This window comes from Dipodomys spectabilis, unplaced genomic scaffold, assembly GCF_019054845.1.
Source record: "Dipodomys spectabilis isolate Male_0828 unplaced genomic scaffold, ASM1905484v1 ptg000783l, whole genome shotgun sequence".
In the NCBI taxonomy this organism is placed as follows: domain Eukaryota; kingdom Metazoa; phylum Chordata; class Mammalia; order Rodentia; family Heteromyidae; genus Dipodomys; species Dipodomys spectabilis.
The window spans coordinates 2,096,463-2,122,359 of NW_024871460.1; the positions used below are offsets into that span (position 1 = coordinate 2,096,463).

At 43.8% G+C, this 25,897-nt stretch overlaps 1 protein-coding gene across 3 annotated transcripts in view; it reads right to left on the reverse strand.

The window, feature by feature from the left end:
- Positions 1-3,774: 3,774 nt before the first annotated feature.
- Nsmce2 (NSE2 (MMS21) homolog, SMC5-SMC6 complex SUMO ligase) overlaps positions 3,775-25,897 on the reverse strand; it is a 213,449-nt gene continuing 191,326 nt past the window's right edge. For 2 of the 3 annotated variants that reach the window (XM_042673123.1, XM_042673121.1), the window contains 3 exons: positions 11,316-11,413; positions 10,813-10,919; positions 3,775-4,075 (listed from right to left, as the gene is read on the reverse strand). In XM_042673123.1, coding sequence (XP_042529057.1) covers positions 3,889-4,075; positions 10,813-10,919; positions 11,316-11,413 — 392 coding nt within the window. In that variant the 3' untranslated portion in view covers positions 3,775-3,888. Of the gene's footprint in view, positions 4,131-10,812; positions 10,920-11,315; positions 11,414-25,897 lie in introns of all 3 variants that reach the window. The other variant, XM_042673122.1, reaches the window with a different exon arrangement.

Below are 25,897 nucleotides of genomic sequence, written 5' to 3' on the forward strand. Positions count from 1 at the left end.
ATATGGTATTCATATAACCTCATAGAATTTCATTTTTATTTCTTTTCCCCCCAATGCTGGGGATCGAATCTAGGGCCTCACTGAACAATATCTCCTGCTTGCAATTTAATTCTTAAAATATGTCTGCTTCAACTAGACAAGCCCTTTGGAGGCAGAATTTTTGTGCCATATGAAATTAACAAAAATGGCACATAGTAGGTCTTAAAATATTAACTGACTCTGGTTAAAGATTGAAAGTAAATGTTTGGTTCAAATACACACTAACATCTATGTTGGTTTACCTTCAAAACAGCCATATTCTTTCTATATTGAAAATATAGCACAGAATCGTTGAGCTCTGAAATCCTTAAGGATATGTCCAAATCTTTTAGTTTCCGAGGGCTGGAGCATTGGAGTGACTTAACAAGGTCAGTCCTGAGACTTAGCTCCCCGCTTGGAAGAAGCCATTCTGTAAAGAGAGGTGTGAGCAGTAGTGTTGGGAAGAACGGAGTTCTGGAAAGATGGGAAGAGGGGCCGGTCTGTGGCTGACTCCTGAACTCCATTCATTCTGCAGGAAAGGAAGGTTTTTCCGGCCAGGATAAGGAATTACCTAATCGGTACTGCAGATTAATAGGGGGGTGAGATTAGATTAGGAGGCCAGCTGGGTCTGGATGGGTGGACAGAGAACAATCTGCAGGCGCACAGGCTAAGTATGCAGAGGCCCAATGCCTGCAAGCTTGCTGCTCTGTTCCTACATGGGCTGGAGCACGCACAAGCATGTGACCTGGGGCAAAGGGAGCTGGCAGAGCCTTGGATTTCTCGTCTGTAAAATGGAGCAGTAACTACTTTCGAAGCCATAGGGAAGATGGGCTTAGGTGATACATCAGTTGGCAGTGCCTGCCAGTTTTCCCTAAGTCCTGCGATCCCTCTGATCTTGTTGAGGAGCCTAAGGCTGGAGCTGCCTTTGCCACTTGAGTGTTGCAGCTGGATCTTCCCTGTGTGAAGTCCTCTGGAAGGGGAGAGAACTTACCCGACCTTTTGGCATTCCTGGTAATGTTGAAAACTTACCAGGTCAGGTTTCTTTATTGAGCTACTATCAGTTCTTTTAAAATGCCACACCTACACAATTGTGTGTGTGTGTATGTGTGTGTGTGCGTGCGTGCGCTGGTACTGGGGCTTGAACTCAGGGCACTGTCCCTTAGCTTTTTCTCAAGGCTGGTGCTCTACCACTTGAATCACAGTTCTATTTCCTGTTTATTGGTGATGAGGGTCTAATGAACTTTCCTGTCTGAGCTGGCTTTGAACCAGGATTCTCAGATCTGAGCCTCCTGAGTCACTAGATTGTAAGTGTGAGCCATTGGTGCCCGACTTATAGTATATAGTTTTTAAATGTCACTCCCAGGGCGTTGGGGTCTTGGCAAGTAGAACTGGAGCTGCACTATGAAAAAGGAAAAAGGAACTTCGACTTCTCTTTTAAGCTGTCTTATATGTTGGATTTGTAATTAAGAGTAATTGGCTTTTTCTTTTTTTTTTAAAGACAGTTCTCATCACATTGTTCGGACTGATCTCAAACTAAACAAAAACCATCCTCTTTCCTCAGCTTTCTGAGTGCTGGGATTACAAATATGTGCTCTCATGCCTAGCAAAATATGAATTCATCTACTTAAATTTTTTTCAAACTTCTGTAACAGAAATTGATGTCAGATTGATGACAAGCAAGTAAAAAAGTCTTAAAAGATAAAAACAAACTTTCTATAAAATGTCAAATTCCTTAAGTAGCTAGACAAATTTATCAAAGAGAGTTTTTGAAAATTAAAGAAGGAATAAAAAACCTCATAGGTTACAATACCAAACGTTTCTCTTGGTGGAATGGTATTTTTTCATATTTCTAACAGATAATAAATGTTATATATAGCAACATTCTAGGTACTCTTTAGGAAGAATTGGGGAAACGCAATTTGCTTCTTGGGCAAGCATTCTGAAGCTTGTCCCTATCTGTTTAGGAAACAGTATTGCACAAAAGAACCACATTCCATGAAAAGTATGTTTGTTCTGGCTTAAACATAATCATTTCCTCAGGAAAGCTGATTCAGATAAAGCATATTAGGAAATTCAGTCACTCTGTAGGCAACTGAATGTCAAACTACTTTCTGGATTCCAGGAAAATGTTTTCAAGATTACTTCTACCATTTTAGACTCTGCTCTTAAACTCAAATATGTCAGTGTTTCATGGCCTTTACTGATTAGTAGATGCCATGACTATTTCCTGCATTTTAATTAGACTTATTTCTACATATACTTATTTATAAAACTGTGTGTGCAACAGTACTGGGGCTTGAACTCAGAATCTGACTCTTGTTTGACTTACTTGCTTGGCTGGCACTCTACCACTTGAGCCATACCTTCAGTGTGGAATTTTGCTGGTTAATTACAGATAGACTTGAAGACTTCTCCAGGGCTGGCTTCAAATCTCAATCTTCCAGATCTCAGCCTCCCAAGAGGCTAGGATTGCAGGTGTGAGCCACTGGTGTCTGTCTAACCTTTAGTTCTTAGCCATGGGCATTGACTACATTTTTAGATTCTCTAAATCAGAAGGAGGAAAGCCTAGGATTAAGCATGAAGACCCTGGACCAGGCCACCCATGGCCCTCTCAGCTCATCCATTTCTCTAGGACTTTCCCCAGGTGACTTTGTATCTCTGCCTCTCTTTCCTTAGCTATAAAATGGAAGCAATAACTGTACTCTCTCACTAGGCAGAAAAGACTGTAGGAGTTAATATATGCATAAAGAATTAGAACTTGGTATATTGTAAGTACTCAGTAAGTGTTCGTTATTAAAATAACAGGTTAGTACTCTCACTGTTTTTTGTTATTATTTTTTTCTTATGGGGCTTGAACTCAGGGCCTGAGTGCTGTCCCTGAGCTCTTTTGCTCAAGGTTACCACTCTACCAATTTGAGTCTCAGCTCTGCTTCTGGTTTTCTCGGGGTTAATTGGAGATAAAAGTCTCACGAATTTTCCTGCCCCGGCTGGCTCTGAACCATGATCCTCGGATCTCAGCCTTCTGAGTAGCTAGGATTACAGGCTTGAGCCACTAGCACCCAGCTACTTTTTGTTTTTGAGACAAGGTCTTACTGTGTAGCCAAGGCCGCTCAAATTTGTTAGGCAGGTCAGGCTAACCTCAAACCCTCCAACCTCCTGTCTAGCTTCCCAAGTGCTATGATGCCAGGAGTGCACCCCACTGGCTGTACAGGACATTTGCTTTAGGAGTCTTCTGGTTCTAGTACACATGTCTCAGGGCAATGGCTAGGACTGCATCTCAACAGCTTTGCTTTGTAGCTGAAGACTTCAAGCCCCAGCAGCTGAGGCGCCTGCAGACATCCAGCAGGGAGGGCCGAGTGGAGCAGGATGTAGTTGCTTCGGATGATACTCTGTCCTGCAATCAATGCGAGTGCTGCAATCAGGCTTCCATTATGGTCATCATTTATTGTTGCCCTGAGAAATATGTTTCTGGAACATTCTACACCATTCACAAAGACATGACAAATGAAAGCATCTAAATATTTACAAGTCTCAATTATCAGAGACTAAACTTATTTTACTTCAAAACTGAATGCTGTCATTTACTGTTCTTATAGAAAATGCTTTGTAGTTGGGGGTGTGTCTCTCATATCATTCCAAATATCACCTGAAAGACATTCTTCAGTTAAAACAGCAGTAAGTTCAAGAAACAGGACACTCTTTGCCTTTTGGAACCATTAACTTATGCATCGTGGGATACACAGACAGGACACACTATATAGGTAATCAATGTTTTATTTAAAATTATCGAACATTTAAAAAACCGTGTAATGTGCTTGCATTTGTATTGTGTCCCCTAAAAAAAGTGCTTTCGATCACACTTCACAACCATCAAGTTTCACCCAAACGAAGTATGCTGTGCAGCTGGGCCTTCAGGGCCTGGCACACATCCCTCTCACAGATGGCTAGGGTCAGAGGTAGGCTGCTGGCTGCCCTGGGGGCTGCTGGCTTTTCTCTACACGGGCTGACGACATCTTTTCTTATTATGACCTTCAATTGCTCTTCGCAGTGCTTCATCCTGGATGAGATCGGACATTCTTATGTCAGTGTGGCTACAGCCGATTTTGGGGCAACTGTGAGGAAGAAGAAAACCACACCAGCCTGCTTAGTCACAGTAAGCCTTGAAACAAAGTGCTTGAGGATGTACTAGAAACAGAGTGACATCCCGCTCACTTATTTATTCACCGAGTATCTACTCACGTGGCCTTGTCCAGGGGCTGGGGATTCAAGCAATGCTCAAGCATTACTTACTTTCTGGGCTTCTTTTAAAAAATGGGAAAGACAAGCAGTCACTAAGTAGCCCCTTAAAACGGCTCTAAGTTGGTTGCCTAAAGCGCTGCATTAGGACAAAGCAAGGTCAAGGGCAGGGAGAGAGCCCGGAAGCGGGCATCTGCTCTCCAGCAGAGGGGAGAAGCGAGGTGGGGACAGGCCTGCGAGTGGGCCGTGGGCCGGGCTGCGGCAGCAAAAGGGGCCCAGGCTGAGGAGGCCCAAAGGGATGCAATGCATGTAGCTGAGGAGATCAGGAGAGAGGGCGAGTACTTCGGGGGGAGGCCAGGGGATGTGGAGGGCTCTGGGTTTTATTTTAAACATATGAAGGAGACACTGGAGCCTGCTGAGATAGGCAAAGGATGTGGCTTGGTTTACATCTGGACAAGTTTACTCTGGCTGCTTAACTAAGAACACAGGGGTGAGCTGTGTGTGTGTGTGTGTGTGTGTGCGTGTGTGGCTTGCCTGCCTGGGTGGCAGCAGTGCCCACTCACGTGAGGATGAAGCACATGTCGGGAGTGAGGAGAGGAGAGACTTCATTGTGCTGGCGAGGGGTAGGAAACACAGGCTGGTGGTGGGATCAGGAACGCTGCCTGACCCAGGGCCCTCTGCATGGCCATCAGGCCTCCCAGTAGACTCAGTGAGAGGGCCCGCTGGGGACTTGCCTGAGGGCTTGGGGCTGAAGAAATCAAGAGTGTGACTCATTTAGAAAGGGGGAGATTCCAGCCAGATGGTTAGACACAGCCTCCTCTGAAGGCAGTGGGTTGGATGAAGTTACATGACTTATCACCATGAACTAGATTTGGGTAAAGTTGAGCAAAGTCCTCCCAGTTTTCTGGAGTCAAGCTGATCCCAAGTCTGGATTCACCTACCCGTTAGCCGAGACCATTGGTGACTCATGTTATCTATCTGCGCCTCTGTTCCTTGGATGTGAAAGGGAGCATCTCTATCTCACAGGACGACAGACAACAAGCACCTACAATGCTCATTCTCTCCACTGTCTCCTTGACCATCATTTGTTCCTTGTTCATCATTCTAAATGTCCTGGTGTAGCTGTATCTTGCAGATATCCAATATACATGTATCCATGCACACATTCACTGATCCTCCAGCATGACTGGCCCTGTGCTAGATCTAAATGTGGCTTCAGACAACGTTCCCTGCAACATTGAGCTGAGTTCTGCGGTCTGAGACAGCTTCCGAAAAGCACAGGAATAGCTACATACAACAAATGCCAGAGAAGGAAGTTGCTCCTGGGAACTCTAATTGGCCGAGTCCTAGGAACCTCCAACCGTGAAACATGACACAGAAAGCTGTTCTTGGCTTTGATCTCTGGATCAAAGAGTCTTTATATTAGATGGACACTTGTCAATGTAATGAATGATGTTCTAGTTAACAATAATTCATTCTGAAATGCCAAACTGTGCCCTGTAAGTTAGGCACATGTGTTAGGTGATAATAGGAAAGAGGCCTAGATAGACATTATTTGAATGATTTGGCTGGGCATCAAGGTAAATCTTGATGGAAGTTTTATACTAGTTAAAAAAAAAAATCTGTATTTTCTGCCCTAGCCTGTCTCTCTGTACTCTGAAGTCTTGAGGTGAATCATTTCTCTAAGTATGAAAGTAAGCAGCTGAGATTATGGAGAATACACAGGTACTTTCAAGACATTAGAAAAAGCAACCTTCACCCTTTGGATTTCGTGACTGCAAATGCAGCTCCCAGCAGGCTGTTGGAGGAGTGTGCCACTCCACCAACCCCCCAACCTCCCCTGCTGTCTGCCAGCTCCTCTCCCAACTCCACCTCCAGCAGCCAGACAGTGAATAAGCCATGGACAGGGAAGTGGGGAGCGAGCGGGGAGGACTTCCTGATGACATCAGTGGCTTTAGTCAGTAATCGAGGGTGTTCTGAGAACGGCTGAGGGAATGGCTGAGCAGTAGCCCACCTTCATGTGGATGGGATGGAGCCCTGGGAGATCTGTGCTGGACAAAGAGGTCTGAGCACACACAGGGGACAGACAGACTGCGGAGAGTGGCATGAATCAAATAGTTCTCCCAAGGGAGCTGGATGGCCCCATGAGTGAAAAAGACCTAGGCTCACAGCCCCTGGCTGCTGACTTTCTGTGCAAGTGACTTAAATCTCTGTGGTCTTAGTTTATTCCCCCTTCAAACAGAGATGCACAGGGCCAAGGGCCAAGGAGTACATTCTAGGCTCGACTGTATACCAGATGCCACCCTGGGCCACGGGGGCTGCTCCCCCTTGACAAAGTGATACTCCACGAGGGGCCAACAACACTGTACCTAGCATGAATGAGGTTCTGGGAAGACTTCCTGGAAGGGAGGCCGGCGCAGGAGCTAGGTGGGGCCTTGTTCTCACCCCTCCCAGTATAAAGGATAAGGAAGGGCATGTGACTGAATCCAGGCGCTCTGCCCTGCAGAAACAACACTGCATCAGCATTAGGCCTAATCCCCACCACAGCCCGGTGAGCCAGTGCGCTGTGGCAACACCCAGACCTCAGCTCTGGCAGCATCGGTGGGTAGGACACAGACCCACGGGTCTCCAAGGAGAGGCTGGTCCTGAGCCAGGAGTCTGGTCCAGGTCACCGCCAGGGCAATGCATTCCACAGTGACATGGGGCAAGCACGAGAGTGTCAGCAGAACAATCGATGCCAGGCCTTGGGAGTCCCATGGGGCAGAGGGGAGCCTTGCTCTGTCTCACCTCAAGACTATATGATTCTGAGTCTTGTAAGTTCTTGGAACCCGAGAATTCCAAGGTTCACCCCTGAGTTCTATGGAGTGACTTCCTACATCCTCCAAGACCACTGTCACGTGTGGCTAGGCAGTAGCAACTCTCAATGTCAGCCTTCATGACCCTATGTGTTTTGTGTTCCTCCACGGCCCAGCAATGTGCTGCTTCAGACCCAGGAAGGAATTCTTCCATCACTTCCACTTTACAGGTGAAGAAACAGGTTGGGACGCTCCATGGCGTGTGGTTAAGTGCATTCTGCCGTGGAGCCACACATTGCTGTTTGGCTTAGTTTTGCTTTATATGCTCTGAAATATGACTGTTAAAACACAGTTCCTGTTCACCAACAAAAAAGCAAAACAAATGACTGTGGTAAAATTGGGAATATCTCATGAATATGAAATCACCGGCAGCTTTATTTATAAGATAATAAATAGTCTTATGATTAAGAGATCTATTTTAGGGAATTATTCTCACTACCACAGTTAGGTATGGGCAAAGTCTCAGCAAGATTGTTCAGCTCAAGCCAGTGAAGAGGCACTTCTCTGGGCTAAAGCATGTTCGAGAAGGTTTACCCAGTGCCCAGTAACACAATGTAACTGTGACTCTACTCTAACATATAATTGGGACAGTCTAGAAGGAAGACAGGAGCTTTCTGGAAATGCATGTGTCACAGACATTTTCAAACAAAGAGAAGCCAACCCTGCTTATCACGGGTGCATAGATCATGGAAATGACACCACCCGTGCTGAATCAGAAACCTTTGGAGCAAATTGTGAATAAGATATGAATTCTAATCTGCTACCCCTGCCGTCTGTGCTTGGGCCCATGGCCCTGCCAGCCTCCCCTGCCCTGTTCCCATGAGTACTCACTGGCGCCTCCTGTCTCCTGGCTGTGGTTTAGACTGCCTTCCTGGGTCTCCCTCCGGCTGACACTGACATGGTGAACACAAGGCCATTTTGGGGCTGACCTCAGGCTCTGAGTCAGGTGCCGGGGAAGCAGAACACATCTTGGGCCAGACCTAAAGTCTTGTCCTGCTGGCTCTCCATTGGTGAGTGCACCTCTCCAGAGGTGTGGCTCTTATGGCAACAAGCTGGCCTGACTCAGAGCTCTAACACCCACAACCTCACAAGCAGCATCGCCTGACAGCTCAGAATCTCCTACACTGTCTGGCACAGTTAATGGTTGTATTGCTGAGACCTCAGAATTAGCATGAGCTGAAAATCCTTTCTAAACTCATTCCTCTCATCAGTGCACCTTCGTAAGTGCTCATTCTCTAGAACATAATCTACAGTAACACTTTCTAATCAAACTTTTCACCTTGGTCACTTTCATTGCTTTGGAGTAACTTCCTAAATTCTAATATGGCTCACTTGGCCCCCCACCTCCATTAGCTCTCCCAGGTCTATAGTATAATGCTGGGAAGGATGATGAATGGTGGTAGGGTCACACTTGAAGACGATGAGGATGGCATAATGGTCCTGAATCTTACACCGTGCCAGGTACTTCACCTATTTTACATGTACCAGATCCAAATTTCACATATACCTCTGAGGCAGTTACAGCAACCACCATTACCACCACCACTGTACAGGTGAGGAAACTAATAAAAGTTCGATGTTCAATGCCCTCCACACCACTTCCCTGTCTTTCCTGTCTCCAGTGTCTCTTCATTATCCCTCATACCCAGAAATCAGAGCTGTACCTGCTACCTACCAAGTGGCCTGATAGGGAGATGCCCTGGGCTAGGAGACTCCCTCACTACCTTCTGCAATCTATTCATTTTTGAAATGAAAACACTAGGTACTCTGAAAACCTCTACATTTCTTCCACTTACACTCTGTAGCTATTACTAGTCTGAGAATTTGCAAAGTGTCAGACACTCAAGTTATAGAGAAGTATGACAGAAAAAATGACAAGGGTTACTCAAGTTTTCTAAATGACAAGTGTTCTTCAAGTGCCTGGAAATAGCATGTACAATTCAAAAAAGGCGAAGGGCATTAGAAAGTCAAAGAGTGGAGTTGAGCAGAGCCATCTAAATGTGATGGGAAACTCAGCTCTCTCTGGGGCCTGTAGGAGGGCCTCTGCCCTTCCCAACTCCTCCTCTAGGAGAATACTGCACACTTTATGAAGAAAGTGCTGCCAAAACCAATCACTTAGGAACAGTTCTTAGTAACTATATGGGCATTTCTGGCTCGTCAGAGAAGGGCAAAGGAAAAAAATGAGTGGAAGGGAAAGGCTGGAGAAAAATATGCTCACAGGGAAGAATGATAGATTCACTAGAGAAATATGGCATTTCAACTACATAGTGGAAATGCAAAACATAAAAATGTACTCATCGTCTATGCTTGCCAACCATTAGACTGCAGATCCATTATTCTTCTAGAATACATACCATGTATTACTTGACTGAAGGACCATCCAGATAGCTGCAGTTTCCAAAGCCCTATCTCTAAGCCCACACCTACCAGAGGCGGGGTGGGGAATTCCAGCTTTAGGTCAGGACCAGCAAATTTCTGGGTGAAGCAGCAGCAAACTCACATCAAAAGGACTGTTATCTATCAGAGGCCCAAGAGAGCGGGTCACACCTGCCATTCCATTCCTGAGACAAGTCTGGGATAAGAGCTCAGAAGGTGCCAAAGCCAGCAAGTCAGAATCGTGGTAATCATAGGCAGTCATGGGCCTCTGGTTGTGGGGGAAGGGAAGGGAAAGAAATGGAAGGGAAGGGAAGATTTCAGGAAACCTCCAGTTCAAAAAATATTCTCATTGCTCAGTATCCATCATATTAGTTAAACCTTTGGGAAGCTATTGAAATAATTTAAAAATAGGAGAACTGAGCCATGCCCTAGTAATCCTGTAATCCTAGCTACTCAGGGCTGAGATCTAAGGATCAGAGTTCAAAGTCAGCTGGAGCAGAAAAGTCCAGGAGATTCTTATCTCCAATTAACCACCAAAAATGCTGGAAGTGGAGGTGTGGTTCAAGTCTTGAGTACCAGCCTAGAGCAGCTAGGGGCAGTGCCCATGCCTAGAGCTTCAAGCCCCAATACTGGTAACAAAAACAAAACAAACAAAAAACAACTTTCTTTGACAATTAAATCTTAACTACCAAGACCGTAGGGTAAAAACATTTATCATACTTTGAAAAACAAATTACTGGTCTTGCAGGAAGGAAGCAAAATCAAAACAAAACTATCCAGAACAGATCTTTTGGTAAGCCTATCTGAAGAGGAGAAAAATGTCTTTATATCACGGTTCTTATTATATTCCTCAGACTATTCTTTTTTTTCTTCTTTTTAATTTTTTTAATTTTTAGTAAGTTTTTTATTGTGAAAATACTGTACAGAGGGGTTACAATGACATGAGCAAGGTAATAAGTATATTGCTTGTTGTTGCCTCCTCCTTCGTTTTTCCTCTACTATCCCTGCCCTCCCATCTCCACAACTACACTCCCCCGTTCCTCAGACGATTCTTTTAATAGCACAAATTTCTAAAAACCCTGTTACCTAAGAACTAAAATTCACCCCCCCCCCCCCCTTTTCTTCCCTGTTTGAAAGGTGTGGCAGAAACATGGCTTCCTGAAAACATGGCTCCCCTCCCCCACCCCTCCTCACTGCTGTTTGTCCAGAAAGCCTGCTTCTTCCTTCACAGTGCTGGAGCAGGGGCCTGAGCAGCGTTGCCCCAGCTGCACACAGCACCTGACAGGCCAGCCAGGAGCCTCCACTGTCTCCCATTCCCCCACCTTACCAGGCCTTCTTCTTCCGCTTGTGCTTGGATTCAATCATGCGAACAATGGCTTCCTCTTCATAGGTGTGGCCACACACTTTATTTTTCACTGGTTTCTTCATTTCCAACTGTAATCAAGACATTAAACTTTCAGGAATGATAATTATCAACTTCCAGTGGTGTTACGCCCCCCCCACCCCAATCCAGTGCCAAGCTATGTTTAACTTCCTATTCCCACGGCTTTACACTGGAGGCAGGAGATAAGGGAATGCAAGGCTACAGCGGTGCTTAATGTTACTTGGCCTGTGTGCTTGGACTTTATTATTCTCAGATCCTTAAGGATATGACTGAGTGAAAGCTCTTTCCATCCCCAAACCTCCCACCTTCCCTTTCCAACCCTCATCCATGTTCTTCTCACTCTCCCTGGAGCCAAAGGTTAAAATCAAATCAAAAAGCAAGCAGGAAGCTTTTTGCTGGGTGAGGTAGTCTCGTTTTCTTTCAGGGGAACATGGAGAAAGTAGTACCTGGGTAATGGGGCAGATGAAGTTAATCTGGCTCTGGGTCACAATCATATCTTCATCAACTCCTGGTCCCTCTGTCTCTCGGTCTGCTTGTTGACCATCTAGGGGAGAAGGGGAGAGGGTGAGCTCCATGGTCCAGCGCCAAAGACAGGAAGGAAACGGACAGTTTTTGGGGTCTGCCTATTTGGTGTTAGCCCCAGTGCTAGGCACTTGGTTGTTTTTTAAGAGAACCCTGTATGATACCTAATTCTGCTGAGTTTAGGTAAGGAACTGAAGTTCAGGGCATTACCATGCCCACCTCGAGGCCCTGGACTAGGAAGCACCCTGGTTTCAAGTCTCTATTCCTCAGAGGCAAAGAGAAGGAGATGAAGAATGTGGCTCTTGGCTCAAGGAAACAATCAGTAGATGGTATTTACTACTGGAGAGTGTAGAGGTTCTCAAACTTTTGGGATGCAGGTTTGTATTTTTAGATAGAAAAAGGACCTCAATGAGCTTTTTGTCAGACAGGGTTTCAATAGATAGCTCAGGCTGACTCTCAATCAATCAATCAAATTCACTATGTAGTCCAGGCTGTCCTGAATTTGAAATCATCCTACCGTATCCTTCTGAGTGCTGGGATTACAGGAGTCTACTGCCCACTCAGTTTCAAACATTTCTTTAATGTGGGTAATGTAAGGTCCGCTCCTGGATGGTGAGCAGACTCCACCCTCCTCGCCGCAAAGTCTCCACCCAGTACCTGCGTTACCTAGGCAACTGAGACACCTGGAAGAGGTCACATCTGCATCCGCTGAGGTCACATCTGAATTTGATGTGGCCACACCTTTCCCCGCCCATACCCTAGATAAGGCCTAGCCCAGGCCCAGACTCTCTCTCTTTCTCTCTCTGTTCGTTTCTAGCTCTTGCTCTTCTTTTCTAGCTCTCTCTGCTCTCTCTCTGCTCTAGCTCTTTCCTCTCTCTTTCCCAGCCACGTGGAGTGCCAACCTTGCCTGGTCCCAGCAGGTCCACTGAATAAACCTACCCCTTACCTGAATACCACGTGAGTGCTACTGTTCTTACCCCTCTCTCTGCTCTTTTCTAGCTCTTTCCTCTCTTTCCCAGCTCTCTCTCATTCCCAGGCCTTTCTCAGCCACGTGGAGTGCCACCCTTGCCTGGTCCCAGCAGGTCTACTGAATAAACCTACCCCTTACCTGAAAACCACGTGCGTGCTGGTGCAGTTTTTACTCGGCTACCTCTTTTTAAAAACCTAACATAAATGGTGCCGTGACTCGGATAAAGGCTTATAGTCAGGAAAGCTGGGATTTCTGTTTTTTTCCTCTTTTTTCTTTTTTTGTTCTTCCCTTTTTGCTCTGAGGAATACCCACAGTTCTGACGGCCTTTTGCGAACCAGTCTGTCTGCGGCGGAATCAACACATCTATACCATTGCTGCCTTCACATCCACGTCCACACCACTTCTCTACTCTGGTGAGTGAAGCTACTCTCTACGGTTCTCTGTTGCTCTCTCTAGAGGGCTCTGGGGGAAGTCGGGACGCCGCTTCTGCCTGGTCAGCTCTCCTTCACTCACCAGACTGACTCTACTCATTTAATGGGGTGCTACGAATCACGCCTGAGCCGTGAAACCCCTTTGAAATGTCTCTTGCGCTCCCTGGAAAGCCAGAGAGCCTCATTTTTATGCCATTCTCAGAAGTACAGTTTTTGCTACTGCAATGGTAAATGATCAGAAGTCTGTTTACTTTCGGGCTCTCTTTGCTCTCTCTCTGCCATTCATGTCCAACTTTCCCTATCTCTCCCTTTCTCTTTTCTACATTTTGGCTTGTGCCTTGAAGAGTGCGACGCAGGCTGGGTCCCAGGGACCCCCCTCTAGATTCCCTCTCAAAGGCTAGCCAATGTAGGCTTGGTCTATTTGTTCAGGCTTTCTTTGCATTCTTTCAGAAATTCGCCATCTTGAATTCGCCATCTTGGCCACGTGGTGGGTTAAGGGTTTGGCCCCATCTGACCCTTAACCTTCCACTAAGTTTACTACTCCATCTATTCTAAGGTGCCTTGCTAACAAGTAGCTCTTTTCACAGGCCCTGGTAATGGAGGCCCAACCAGCTGATATGCTTTGTTAGCAAAGATGTCTAAACGTTGTCGAAATTTTAGGTTTTAAGTTTTGCCTTTTTTGTTTTGTGTTGTGTATTCTACTACTGACTATGTGGTTCTAAAATACTGGGTATATCTGCTAAAATTCTCATCACATCTAATGAGTTTCATCATTTCAGAATATTTGTTGGCAATTCTTGATAAGAACCAGGTAAGCTCTACTTATTCTACTTGATCTCCTTGTTGCCTTAATTGGAAATAATAAAGGGCTTTTGTGGCAAAGATTTCAGTTCAAAGCCAGCTTGGGCTAAAAAATCTCTAAGACTCCGTCTCCCAGCTGAACTCTGCAAGTGGTACTATAACTCAAAGTGGTTCAGTGCTAGCCTTGAGCAGAAGTGCTCAGGGACAGTGCCCAGGCCTTGAGTTCAAACCTCCTTTGACACTGGAAGTGCTATTGTAACTCAACATGGTAGAGCACTAGCCTTGAGCAGAAGTGCTCAGGGACAGTGCCCAGGCCTTGAGTTCAAACCTCCTTTGACACTGGAAGTGCTATTGTAACTCAACATGGTAGAGCACTAGCCTTGAGCAGAAGTGCTCAGGGACCGTGCCCAGGCCTTGAGTTCAAATCTTGAATACCAACTGGGACAAGCCATCCCTGCAACGAGCACCTAGACTCAAGCCAGTCTGGGGAACAAGGGAACGTGGAAAGGGGTAAGAGGAGATGTCACATCAGCTACTTTGTGCCTGCCCTTTCAAAATTAACCTGAGCCGGGAGGTCAGTAGAAGTAAGAAGCCTACCCAGCCAATGTCTAAGGTCAGTAGAAGTAAGAAGCCTGCCCATCTAATGTCTATACCTGTGTACCTATTAACTGAACAGGAATTTATATTCTTGCCTTTGTCACCTGACTTCTCTACCTAGTAGCCAGATGTCAGAAGTAGCTAGGGACATTTCTACCAACATTTTCAGCCCCAAGTCCTTCCTCTTGCCATTTATTTGCTGTTTAGTATTTTTTTTTCCAGCCCCTCAATGCTCATGAGACTTCTCCAGACTTCACCTAAGGACTCACACCACCAAGGGACAGCTGCTGCTCACTGCCTTCTCTGGGAGGAGACCAAATTCCAGCCTTTTACCCCTATTGTCGACGCCCCTTGTCAGCAGGAAGTAGCCAGAGAGAATCCTCGCCCTATTTCATGATTATTAAAAGGCTGGAATGTAAGGTCCGCTTCTGGATGGCTAGCAGACTCCACCCTCCTCGCAGCAAAGTCTCCACCCATCACCTGCGTTACCTAGGCAACTGGGACACCTGGAAGAGGTCACATCTGCATCCGCTGAGGTCACATCTGAATTTGATGTGGCCACACCTTTCTCCGCCCATACCCTACATAAGGCCTAGCCCAGGCCCAGACTCTCTCTTTTTCTCTCTCTGTTCGTTTCTAGCTCTTGCTCTTGCTCTTCTTTTCTAGCTCTGTCTGCTCTCTCTCTCTGCTCTAGCTCTTTCCTCTCTCTTTCCCAGCCACGTGGAGTGCCAACCTTGCCTGGTCCCAGCAGGTCCACTGAATAAACCTACCCCTTACCTGAATACCACGTGCGTGGTGCTGTTCTTACTCGGCTACCTCTTTTTTAAAAACCTAACAGGTAATACTTATCAATATTTATCATATTGGACATTATGACCGATGAATTTTTTAATGTATTTATTCTTTATTAATTTATTAAAATCAGCAGGAACAATCTTAACACATTAACATAAATAACAATGAAAAGTTAAAAATCTGTTTTCCACTAAAATGGGGAGAAGCATGGCACTATTTTCTGTTTTGTTTTTTTTTATAAATAGCATTCAAGTTTGACTTAGTAGAAGGCAGCTGGATTTTACTATCTGTGCTTGTGACTCATCTGTCATAATACCACAAGCCAGGGGGACTCTGGAGACATTTGCTCATTTCAAGAATGAGTGAAAAGGCAAATGATGTCATACCACTACTCTGAAAACAGTAACTCTGACCTGAAGGACACCCTGAGGGGCTCTTAAAAAACCTAGATGTCCCTGGCCCACATTCTGAGGAAGTGTAGCCGGGAGTGGTAGCGATGGCTTTAAAACTGCACTGCCTGCTCCTGAAATCCTTCCCTTTTCCATTTCATCACACTGGTCCCTTCCCCAGGGAACAACAGATGACAGATGACTTTGTTTCTGGAGAAGTAACACAGGTTGAGCATACCTAATGTGAAAAACACACCATATGACATCACAAGTGGAAAATTTCACTGTGAAACTGTCTCATATCTTCAGGCTATGTGTAGAAAGGGTACATAGAACCTAAAGTAATTATCTGCTTGAACATGGGTCCTAGCTTCAAGACATCTCATTGTGTCCGGGCAAACACTTCTGTTCCCAAGCATTCTGGATATGAGATATTCAACTCTTATCTGTCACTTGTTGGCGGTGCATTCTTTCCTCCTCCTTTCCCTCTTCTATTCCTTCTTTCATTTTGGAAGAACAATATAGATTTAAAATGAAGTTGGGCTGGACAGCTGAGAGAAACTCAAAGAGATAACTGAACCAAGGAAGCTTAGAACTTTCCAAGAAGGTGGGCAGTGCCCTCTGCCACTTTGGGGCCACTCTTGTGTTTCTAATCTGTTGCAGTTGCTGCCACTGGTTCATAGGTGTGTGTTCATGGAGGGGTTACTTTCTATAATGCTGTACCTGGATTCTAAGAACCTGGTGAAAGATTAGCAGTTCTTAACAACTGTTTCACTGTGTATGGAAACTGTTTATATTTCATTAAGCTATTAAATGCCTATCTTTTCTACAGTAAAAAGCATTTTTCAAATAAAAAATTGTTTTCCTAGTAACATGCAATAGGGAAATCCTTCCCCTGAGTCTGGGTCTCGGACTTTTACAATCTTTCAGTTCCACAGAGCTGAATTTGTGCCTCTAGCTAGACCAGATGGAGTCTCTTCCTGGAAAGGTACTCCTGGGGGCAGGGCAGGGCCATGCAGCTCTTGTTCAGTTATCCAGTGAACTAGGGGCTGGAAGCCAGGGATCCTGCTTCCAGTTAGTTACTCTGGATTTTGTAGTGACTGCCCTTCTTTAGTTGACTAATGCTGTCCATATGCCAGCATGCTGACCCCAAGGCAGCCCCCATTCCTTGAGAAAGGTGCGAAGGAGGACCCTAGGGCTCACAGCCTTATGATGCAATGCCTGAGGCCTTCCACTTTTTCAGGTCTATGAAAATAGCCAAGACCTTGGAAACCATGTTTAGAATAAGCATCCCTAATCCAAAGGTTTGAAACCTGAAACTTTTTGAGTGGCCACATGAATTGCCATGAAAGTTTCAGATTTTGGATTGGTATTTCAGATAGCCAGATAAGGGATTCTTAACTATTAAAGCTTACTCAAATATTCCAAGATCTGAAATGTGAAACACTTCTAGTCCCAAGAATTTCAGATAAGGAATATTCAATCCTTTATTCAAAACAAGACGATTAGGGGCTGGGAAGGTGGCTCAGTGGTAAAGCGCTTGCCTTGCATGCCTGAGGCCCTGGGTTCCATTCCTCAGCACCCATAAGCAAAAAAAAAAAAAGCCGGAAGTGGTGCTGTGGCTCAAGTGGTAGAGCACTAGCCTTGAGCTGAAGAGCTGAGGGGCAGTGCCCAGCCTAAGAGTTCAGGCCCATGACTGGATCCAAAATAAAAACAAGGGGCTGGGAAGGTGGCTCAGTGGTAGAGCGCTTGCCTTGCATGCCTGAGGCCCTGGGTTCGATTCCCCAGCACCACATAAGCAAAAAGAAAAAAGCCGGAAGTGGCGCTGTGGCTCAAGTGGTAGAGTGCTAGCCTTGAGCTGAAGAGCTGAGGGACAGTGCCCAGGCCCAGAGTTCAGGCCCCACGACCAGACCCCCCCCCCAAAAAAAAACAAAATAAAAACAAAACAAAACAAAAAAACAAGACTATTATTAATTGAAATGAATAAATGTCAGAGATCTACAGAATGTAATAATTTCCTTAATTGTTGATTTGGTAATTAAAAGATTTCCTTTGAAGTTAGAATGAACTTGTGACTTTAAATGAGCATGATTATTCCACAATACTGTAAAATTTGGGAAATTATGTAATCACTTAATCACAATTGAAAAAAAAAAGAACCTGGGGAAGGTGGGGAGGGAAGGGATCTTAGGGGGAAAACAATGGAGGGGGTAACAATGCTCAATAGGAAGTGTACTCATTACCTTACTCATGTAACTGTAACCCTCTGTATAGTTATCTTTACAATAAAAAAGAAAGGCATTAATGCCGTAAAAGAGATTAATCATATCAAGCAGTTAATACAAAAAAAATAAAATATTTCCTTTGATATCAATATACTAGCTGGATTTATCTCTTGATGAAACTTCCTAAGTATGAAGCTGGGTGCTAGTGGCATACACCTATAATCCTAGCTACTCAGGGGGCTGAGATCTGAGGATCGAGATTCAAACCCAGCTCCAAGCAGGAAAGTCCATGACACTCTTATCTCCAATTAATTACCAAGAGCTGAAAATGAACTTGTGGTTCAAAGTGGTAGAGCACTAGTTTTGAGCATAATAGTTCAAGGATATGGTTCAGGCCCTGACTTCAAGCTCCAGAACCAGCAAAAAATAAAATAAAATAAAAATCCCAAGTATGCTAATTTCAGATAAACTAATAGCCAATTCTAAATTAAAGCAGATACTCGCGGTCAGCCTATTTCCAAAAGAAAGTTGTAGAAATACTTTCAAAAATGTTTTCAGCAGTAAAATTGTTTGCGGTGATGTGGGCTGGGTCTCTGTGAATAGTGCTCACATCTATGAAGGAGTTTCATATTTCTCAGGACTTGTGGTTGGCGTTTACAGTATAAGAGTCAGAGACCTAAAAGAGTTCTTTTATCAATCAATGGCTCGGGAAAGTTGGATAGGTGAGGCAAAAAGCTAAGAGCAGGCCGGGAGCCATGCTGTCTTTAGGATTCCCTTTTCAAAGCCCCCTCCTGTGGGCAGCTACCTCCTGTTTCTGATTGTGTATTTGGTAGTCAAAATAAAAAGCAGCTCTTTGTCAATTTCTGAAGTGGTTTATTCTGAACTGATGGCAGATTTCTGACTATAAATATTACACTGTGGAATTCATCAGAAAATATGTCAGATGCATAATAGAGTTCAGCATATATGAAAGACTGTGGGCTTGTTGGTTATCTTCTATTTTTAAATTTCAAAAGGTAGAGGAAGCAAGAAAGCAAAATGCAAATGCACTAGGGAAGGCTGAGTGAGGAACTTGAAACTGCAGAGCTCATGAGAGAAGAAGGTATATAAGTGAGACAGGGGAGAATACCAACAATGAGTAATAGCCCACAGACCCAGCATCTAAAAAGAGAAAGAGTTCAATAGCTATGCTTCTCTAGGGACAGAACATTGCCTCAGCTCAAGTCTGTATTTATAGAAAGTGATATTTATGTTGGGATTCTACAGTGTGCTAACAAAAGGTCACATCTGGCAATAAATATCATGTACAGGGATTTATTCGACTTAAAACCAAAACTTTGTGATAAGCTTGGTAAAAAGGAATGCTGGAGAGAGGAATTGTAGGTTATCTCGAGTCACTAAAGTTTCAAGACTGAGGCTATCTCTTCTAGGTTTTTCATTTATACCTGAGAAAACAGAGATCCAAAGAAACTAAGCTTTTTTCAAAGTCAGGCCAAGTGTTAATACATTGTTCTGTGTTTTTGGACTAAAATCAATGTGGTTCTGAGAGTCTCTCTCTCCACCAAATTGTTATCTCAATGTTAATAATAACTATTTCACTGAAGGTTATACAGCAGCTCCTGGGCTAAGCACTTAATATGTATTATTTCATTCAGCTTCACAGAACCCTCAAGAACAACTATGTTGTTACTCCCATTGTACAGACAAGAAAACTTAAGACCTGTAATATGTCTAAGGCAAATATAAAAACTAGCCTTATAATAAAAAACTAGATTAAAATACTTTAATCTTTATTAAACCAATCACAAGAATTTTCTGCTAAGTAGATAAATAAGTAAACTTGTCATCTCCCCACCTACAATTATTATATTGAGCCAGTTGAAGATTGAAAATGTATTTTTAAAAATCAGGTCTAGCCATGTGCTGGTGGCTCATGTCTATAATCCTAGCTACTTAGGAGGCTAGGATTGGTGGTTCGAAGCCAGCCTAGGCAAAGAAGTTTGTGAGACTCTTACTTCCAGTTAATCAGCAAAAAGTTGGAAGTGGAGGTGTGGCTCAAATGGCAGAATACCAGCTTTGAGCGAAAAGTCAAAGCAAGAGTGCATGGTACTGAGTTCAAGTTCCAGTACTAGCTTACACACACATAAAATCGGGTCTTTTACATTGTATTAAGTATCAGAAGTAATCTAGAGATGATTTAAAGTATACAGAGGGATTTATGTGGGTTAGATAGGAAGATTCTGCCATTGTTTGAAAGGGATTGATCATCCGTAGTGTTCAGTATCTGGAAGAGTCCCGGAGTCAAGTCCCATAGCTAGAGGGAGAATACACACATGGACGGTGTGTTGTTAGAAGCACATGCCAGCCAATAACTTCTGACCAGTGGGCAGGTTGCAGATCCACACCTTGCATCCAGATGCCTGGCCAACGGCCCAAACACTATGCTGAGGAGGAAAGCCTGGACAAAGATGAGCATTTATAGCGCAGATGTGAGGAATAAGGTGTAAGTTAGGTGACTTGTAGATAACTTTTTCTTGATGTCAGAAAATGAACCCAGAAAGAAGATGAAATCATGAAGATGTCTGAAGTGTTACTTCCAAAGTCAACAATAAGCTCCAGGATGTTCAGCCATAGAGGACAGTGCTGGCATTTATTGGGATCTGAGACATGGGTTTGTGGTTAGAGGATTTTTGACTGTGATGAGCCAAACAGCTCTGTCTTTGGCCTTCCTCATCTCAGTCACTACCTAACCTACTTGATTTAGAGTTGAAACCTTTGGCCGATCACCATGCTGAATCCTGTAATCCTAGCAACTTGGGTGGCAGAGATTGGGGAATCATGGATGAGGCTGTCCTGGAAAGCATAAGAAGCAGAATCACAGACCAGGTTGGAGCTGGGGCATAAAGTGAGACCCTGTCTTGAAAAGAGCCAGTGGAAAAAGGGGCTGGAGATAGCGCACAAATGGTATGATAGAGTATCTGCCTAGAAAGTGTTCTGCCAAAAACCCAAACCCAAACAACTAAAACAACCAAGAAATTTGGGATCATTCTTGACTCTCCCTTTCCCTCATTCCTCAAATTCAATTCTGGTTCGAAACCATTCGAAACCATTTTCCCAACCTAGTACCTTCTCTTGTTCTCTACTACACAAACATGACCACTTCCTGTCTGGATATCTGCATACCCTCCTGCTTCCACAAGGGTCACAACTGTACAGCGCTGCCCCTTCACCCGAGTCCCCACCATTCTGTCACGCTGGCCTTGGTACCATTTCTGGAACATGCCAAGTTCCTTCCTGTCTTTGGGCCTTCACACTAATCTGCCTTGAGTGATCTTCCTGCTCCTCCCTCCTTGTCATTTTAAAATGTCATTTTAAATGTCATCTCTTTGGATAGTGCTTTCTGCTGTCCAAGCTGAAGAAGCCAGACAAACTTTCCCTATTGCTCCATCAGGGCTTTCTGCACAGCACTTATCTGTAAGGGTGGCTTTCTCCTGTCGGCTGGCCTTCTTCCTTCTCTTCTTCCCTTGTCTCTTCCAAGAGAGCAAGGTGCTTGGGATCTTGCTTAGTGATGTTTCTTAGTGTAAAATAGCCTTGGTAGGTAGTAAATGTTCAATAAGGAAGGAATTAACCTATCTTTCAAAAGATTATACTTAGTGTATTTAACAGACGTGGCAACAGGAACACTTTCTCTCAATGACTTTGTAAGTTTCAGTCAAACAACAGAGAGAACTTTTCACTGTAGCTCGGGGTGCAGTCTTGGACCCTGAATTACATGTCAAAGGCAGGAAGTAAATGTAAGTTTTACAATTACAGTAGGCTGTGTGGTAATTACAAAGGAGAACCCAGACATGGTCTTGTGGTCAGAGAATACATTTGGTTCTGGCCACACACAGCCCTAGCATTAGTCACTAGTCTGTCTTCAGGCATCCCAAATTTGGCTACTAGTTAGGCTGCTTTATGCCAGCTGGGAATAAAAGTTGATCGCTCTGTGCTTTTCTAATTAAGCCTGAATATTTTTCTAAAAGCACTTTTGTCTTCAAAGTGGTAGCATATGAAGAAAATACTACACAAATATTTGCTGCCTGATGGAAATGCTTATTACACTGCCCAGATTATTTTACTTGCACTATTCTGGGACCACATATTTGGAAAGGCTAAACTGGTGCCGAGAAGGTTTGGGGGCCACCTGAGTATGTGAAAGCATACCAATTCATGTGTGAAGCTATACAGTGTGGTGACAAGCGTCCAAGTTGGAGCCAGCTCCTGGCTTGTTTGTCCTGCCAGGAACCTACAGTTGGGCTGTCAGTGCTCTACCTATGGACTTCCAAGATTAGTCTAGTATGGCTGGAATAAGTGTGTGTGTGTGTGTGTGTGTGTGTGTTGTACTGAGGTTCAACTCTGTTTTCCTTCCTTCCTTCCTTTCTTTCTCTTTCTTTCTTTTTTTGGTGCTGGTACTGAACTCAGAGCCTTGTGCTCTCCCTTGGCTTTTTTGTTCAAAGTGGGTACTCTACTAATTGAGCCACATGGAGTTGTCTGCCTGGACTGGCTATGAACTGTGATTCTCAGATCTCAGTCTCTGAGAAGACAGGATTACAAGCATGAGCTACCAGTGCCCTGCTATACTTTAGTGTCTTTCTGAGAATGGTGGTGTGTTCTAAGTGCCAGCTGCTTGGTTGGGCCAAGCTGCCATTTCCCTTCAGGATAGAAGAGTCCTTGTTTCCCAACATTCCTTGGCACCAGCGGATTCTCTGCGAAGTGTAAAGATTTTGTAGAGTTGAGATTCAGGTCATGTTCAGATAGAACTACACAGCTTAGAATCTCCTAGATGCCTACAACCATCTTAAGATGGCAAAACTCAACAAACATAATTTTTGACAAAAACATTCAGTGACTAGAGACTGAGTTAATACAAGCAATGAGAATGATGTCCAAAATACAGGAAGCATCCAATAAAAGTTGCTTATTTAGTACCTATGTTTATTTAGGATAATCAATGTTATAAACTTCTGTGATTAGAAACTGTTGCTGCTATTCCTACTACTACTGTGTGCCAGAAATTGTCCTTACATTGTCAAACAAAAACCTAATCATCACCCTCAGAGCTCAGTCACATAGAATAGAAGCATTTAAAGCAAAGTCACCCCATAAGAGCTACACATATTTGAGAAAGAGGGTCCCAGGAGAGAACAGAGGAGATAATATGTTATTTGGCTAATAAGAATGACCATTCAACCTAAATTTTCTGATACAATGGTGATTTCTTAAATGTGAACATTTCATTGATCACCATCTTGAATCAACATGCTGATCAATGTTCTTCTTTTTCCTTTTCTATTCCTAGCTATAATTTTTCATTGTTTCATGGTCTCAGTTCAAAGTACTTGGGAGAAGCAATCTCTGTCTGATCGAATTACCTCGCTTCCCCTGCCACACCAGGCAATGGCCCTTTCTCTGAAATCTCATGACACCCGCCTTTCTAGGTCATATTCTTGAAATTTTCTCCTTCAAACTATTTTGTGTGAATGGAATGACTTCTTAAGACCCTGAAGGCTCATTGCATTCAGACAAGCACCACATATTCACTTACTGATTTCCTCGTCTATGCCACACATGAAACACCAAACACCAGACCTGGGTAGAAAGAGACCAGAGATCAAGTCTGACCCAAATACTTCACTCCCAGTGCAAAGAGTGACAGATAACGTCTATGTTGTGCACAAACTGCACACAGCAGTATCTTTGGAGGTGAGGTGAGGTGAGAAATCCGGGTGAACCTCCTGGAAAGGTGATGACAAAGCCAGGCTCTCCAAGGAGGTATGATAAGAAGAAGAGGCAAGGACATTAAGCAGTGAGAATTACAGTCAGGAACACAGGAACTGGAAATAGCCTGCTTGGATCTGCCTGGCTCAGTTACTTTATTAAATAGTTCTTGTAGACAAGTCCTTTCCTCTTTCTTCTCAGCTATAAAATGGAACTCGTTATGGTGTTCACTTCATAAGGTTGTATGAGGATTAAATAAGCTAACAGGAAAAGTTTCACTTGCCTGGAAAATAGCAAGTGATCTAAATTTTGCTATTATGGCCATTAGTATTAATTTACTTAAGTTTCCAGAGAGCCAATGTGTAGTGAGCACTTACCATATATATGCTAAGTGAAATAACAGTGATGTACATGGGCTGACCTGGGTTTCTTTGCAGGATGAGCCCTTCCATGCTCCAGGCAGCTGAGAGGCCTCAATTAGCCCAGAGTGTCTGGTACACTGACACAGCACTCTCAACATCTTCAATTTGCTGTCTGCTTTCCCTTCCTGGATCTTTCGACATACTCGTCCAAAGATCTTGAAAGTAAACTGAATGAAGAGTTTCACATCATTTCCTCCAAACAAGCTGACATCTAAATTAGATGTGCCCTTATGTATTATCGTTTACTTGTTAATTTATCTATTGTTAACTTAGACATGTTCTTTGTCCTCAGATGACATCACATACTGATGTTCCTCTCTCTGTTAAATACTGTCAAATATGAGGGCTTGGAAATAAATATCTCCAAACCTGGTTCTTGCATGAAGTATCTTCTTAAAAGAGTATGTTTAGCATCTATATCTAGGTTATCACGCAAAAGCTGGAAAACTAATGCACACATTCTGTTTGTTTTGGGCAATTAACTGGAAAAAATATGTAACAGGCAAAGTCGGACTGAGAGGGTAGAGCTACACCTCTCAATTATTTTGATTTATGATCAAGTTTGGAGCGATCAACCATTAGGAGATAAGAAATACTATCTGCGCTCATCTTCTTATGTTAGAGTGCCAGGGAATGGAGTAGTATGTGCACTTACTCCAGTACCCTGCTCATCCTCTGTCTTTATACTACGCGCCTCTGTCTCCTCTTCATTCTCACTGCTGGGCCCATCTCAAGCCCACAGCATTTACTATTGAGATTATTACAAAAATTCTTTATTTATCTCTCCATCTCTGTCTCCTCAATTGATTCTTTCTAGTCTAGCTGGTTAATCTTTCTAAAGCCTCGGTGTCTGACATGATGACAAGACTATTAGGTGGCCCTGAGAATCTACCTCCTATGATTACCACCCATAGGTTATCATGGATACAGGTCCCATATCTATCCCCAAATGACAATGGTTTGCTCAAATTTACCATGCTGTCTTGTGCCTGTTCCAACTTTCCTCTAGCAGCCCCTGACACCCTTCCAGACTCAATGCAAGTGCTCCCTCAGTGATATCCAGAGCCAAGGTTCATCCTCTTCAGTCTCTGGAGAACCTTTGACCACTGCTCTCCTGACCCATGGGGCTGGGCGCTCCTTAGGGGTGGGAATTCTTTCTCATTCACCTTTCTGTTCTCAGTGAGCCAGGCAAAGGCAGGAACTCAAAGTCTTTTGAATGACTGAACATCCAGCTGCTGAAGCAAGAGGATGTTTTAAACACTGTTATATATACACTGTCCATAATAAGAGGTAAGCAGTGAAGATGATTTTTCTCCCTTTAGTCCTGGGGATTGAACCAGGGCCCCAAACCCACAAGGCAAGTGCTCTCCCACCGAGCTATACCTGCAGTCTCAGACTGAGAATTCAGTTCAATCATAGTATCTCCACGTGTGAACTCTGTTATTAAAAGCAGTGTCTAAGATAGAAAAAGGTCTGTAACATGAAGTGGAAAGGAGGAAATCAAAACTGTACATGTAGTAACTGTAAGAAGTTGAAAGAAAATATGACAAAATATTGCATTCTACCATGGCCAGGTGACATAATACTGTGCATGTGACCTGGTAGTGGAGAATCAAGGGCAATTCCTAAGGCCTTTGGAGAATTACTTAGCTTGGGCTTTTTGTGTCTAGTATACTACTTACTGAAACCAAGTAACATTTATGAGGTGAGGGAGGATTGATGTATTGTTTATTCCATTTGTCAAACTGAAACAAAATGATGAAATAAAGCCCAGAGACCATTTTTTTTAAAGGAACTTTAAAGACTGAAAGTTGCTCAACGTTAAAACTGCAACGTTTTAGTTTTGGGTAGGACAACGGACTATCTCATCATGGGAAAACAGAGCACTTTCCAGATTTGTTAACCCAACAGTAGTTGTAACACTTCAAACCTCTCTGCTCACCTACAAGGTAATAATAAACTGCAAGTCATCTTACATCCTATCTCCTCTTCTATCTCTTCTAATTTTGGTGTTCTTGACAAAACATGTTGGCAGAGAATGTGAGATCCGAATAACAGAATAAAGTGAGTCCTAAGAGCACAATCACAGTAAATGATAAGCACTGATCCTCACAGG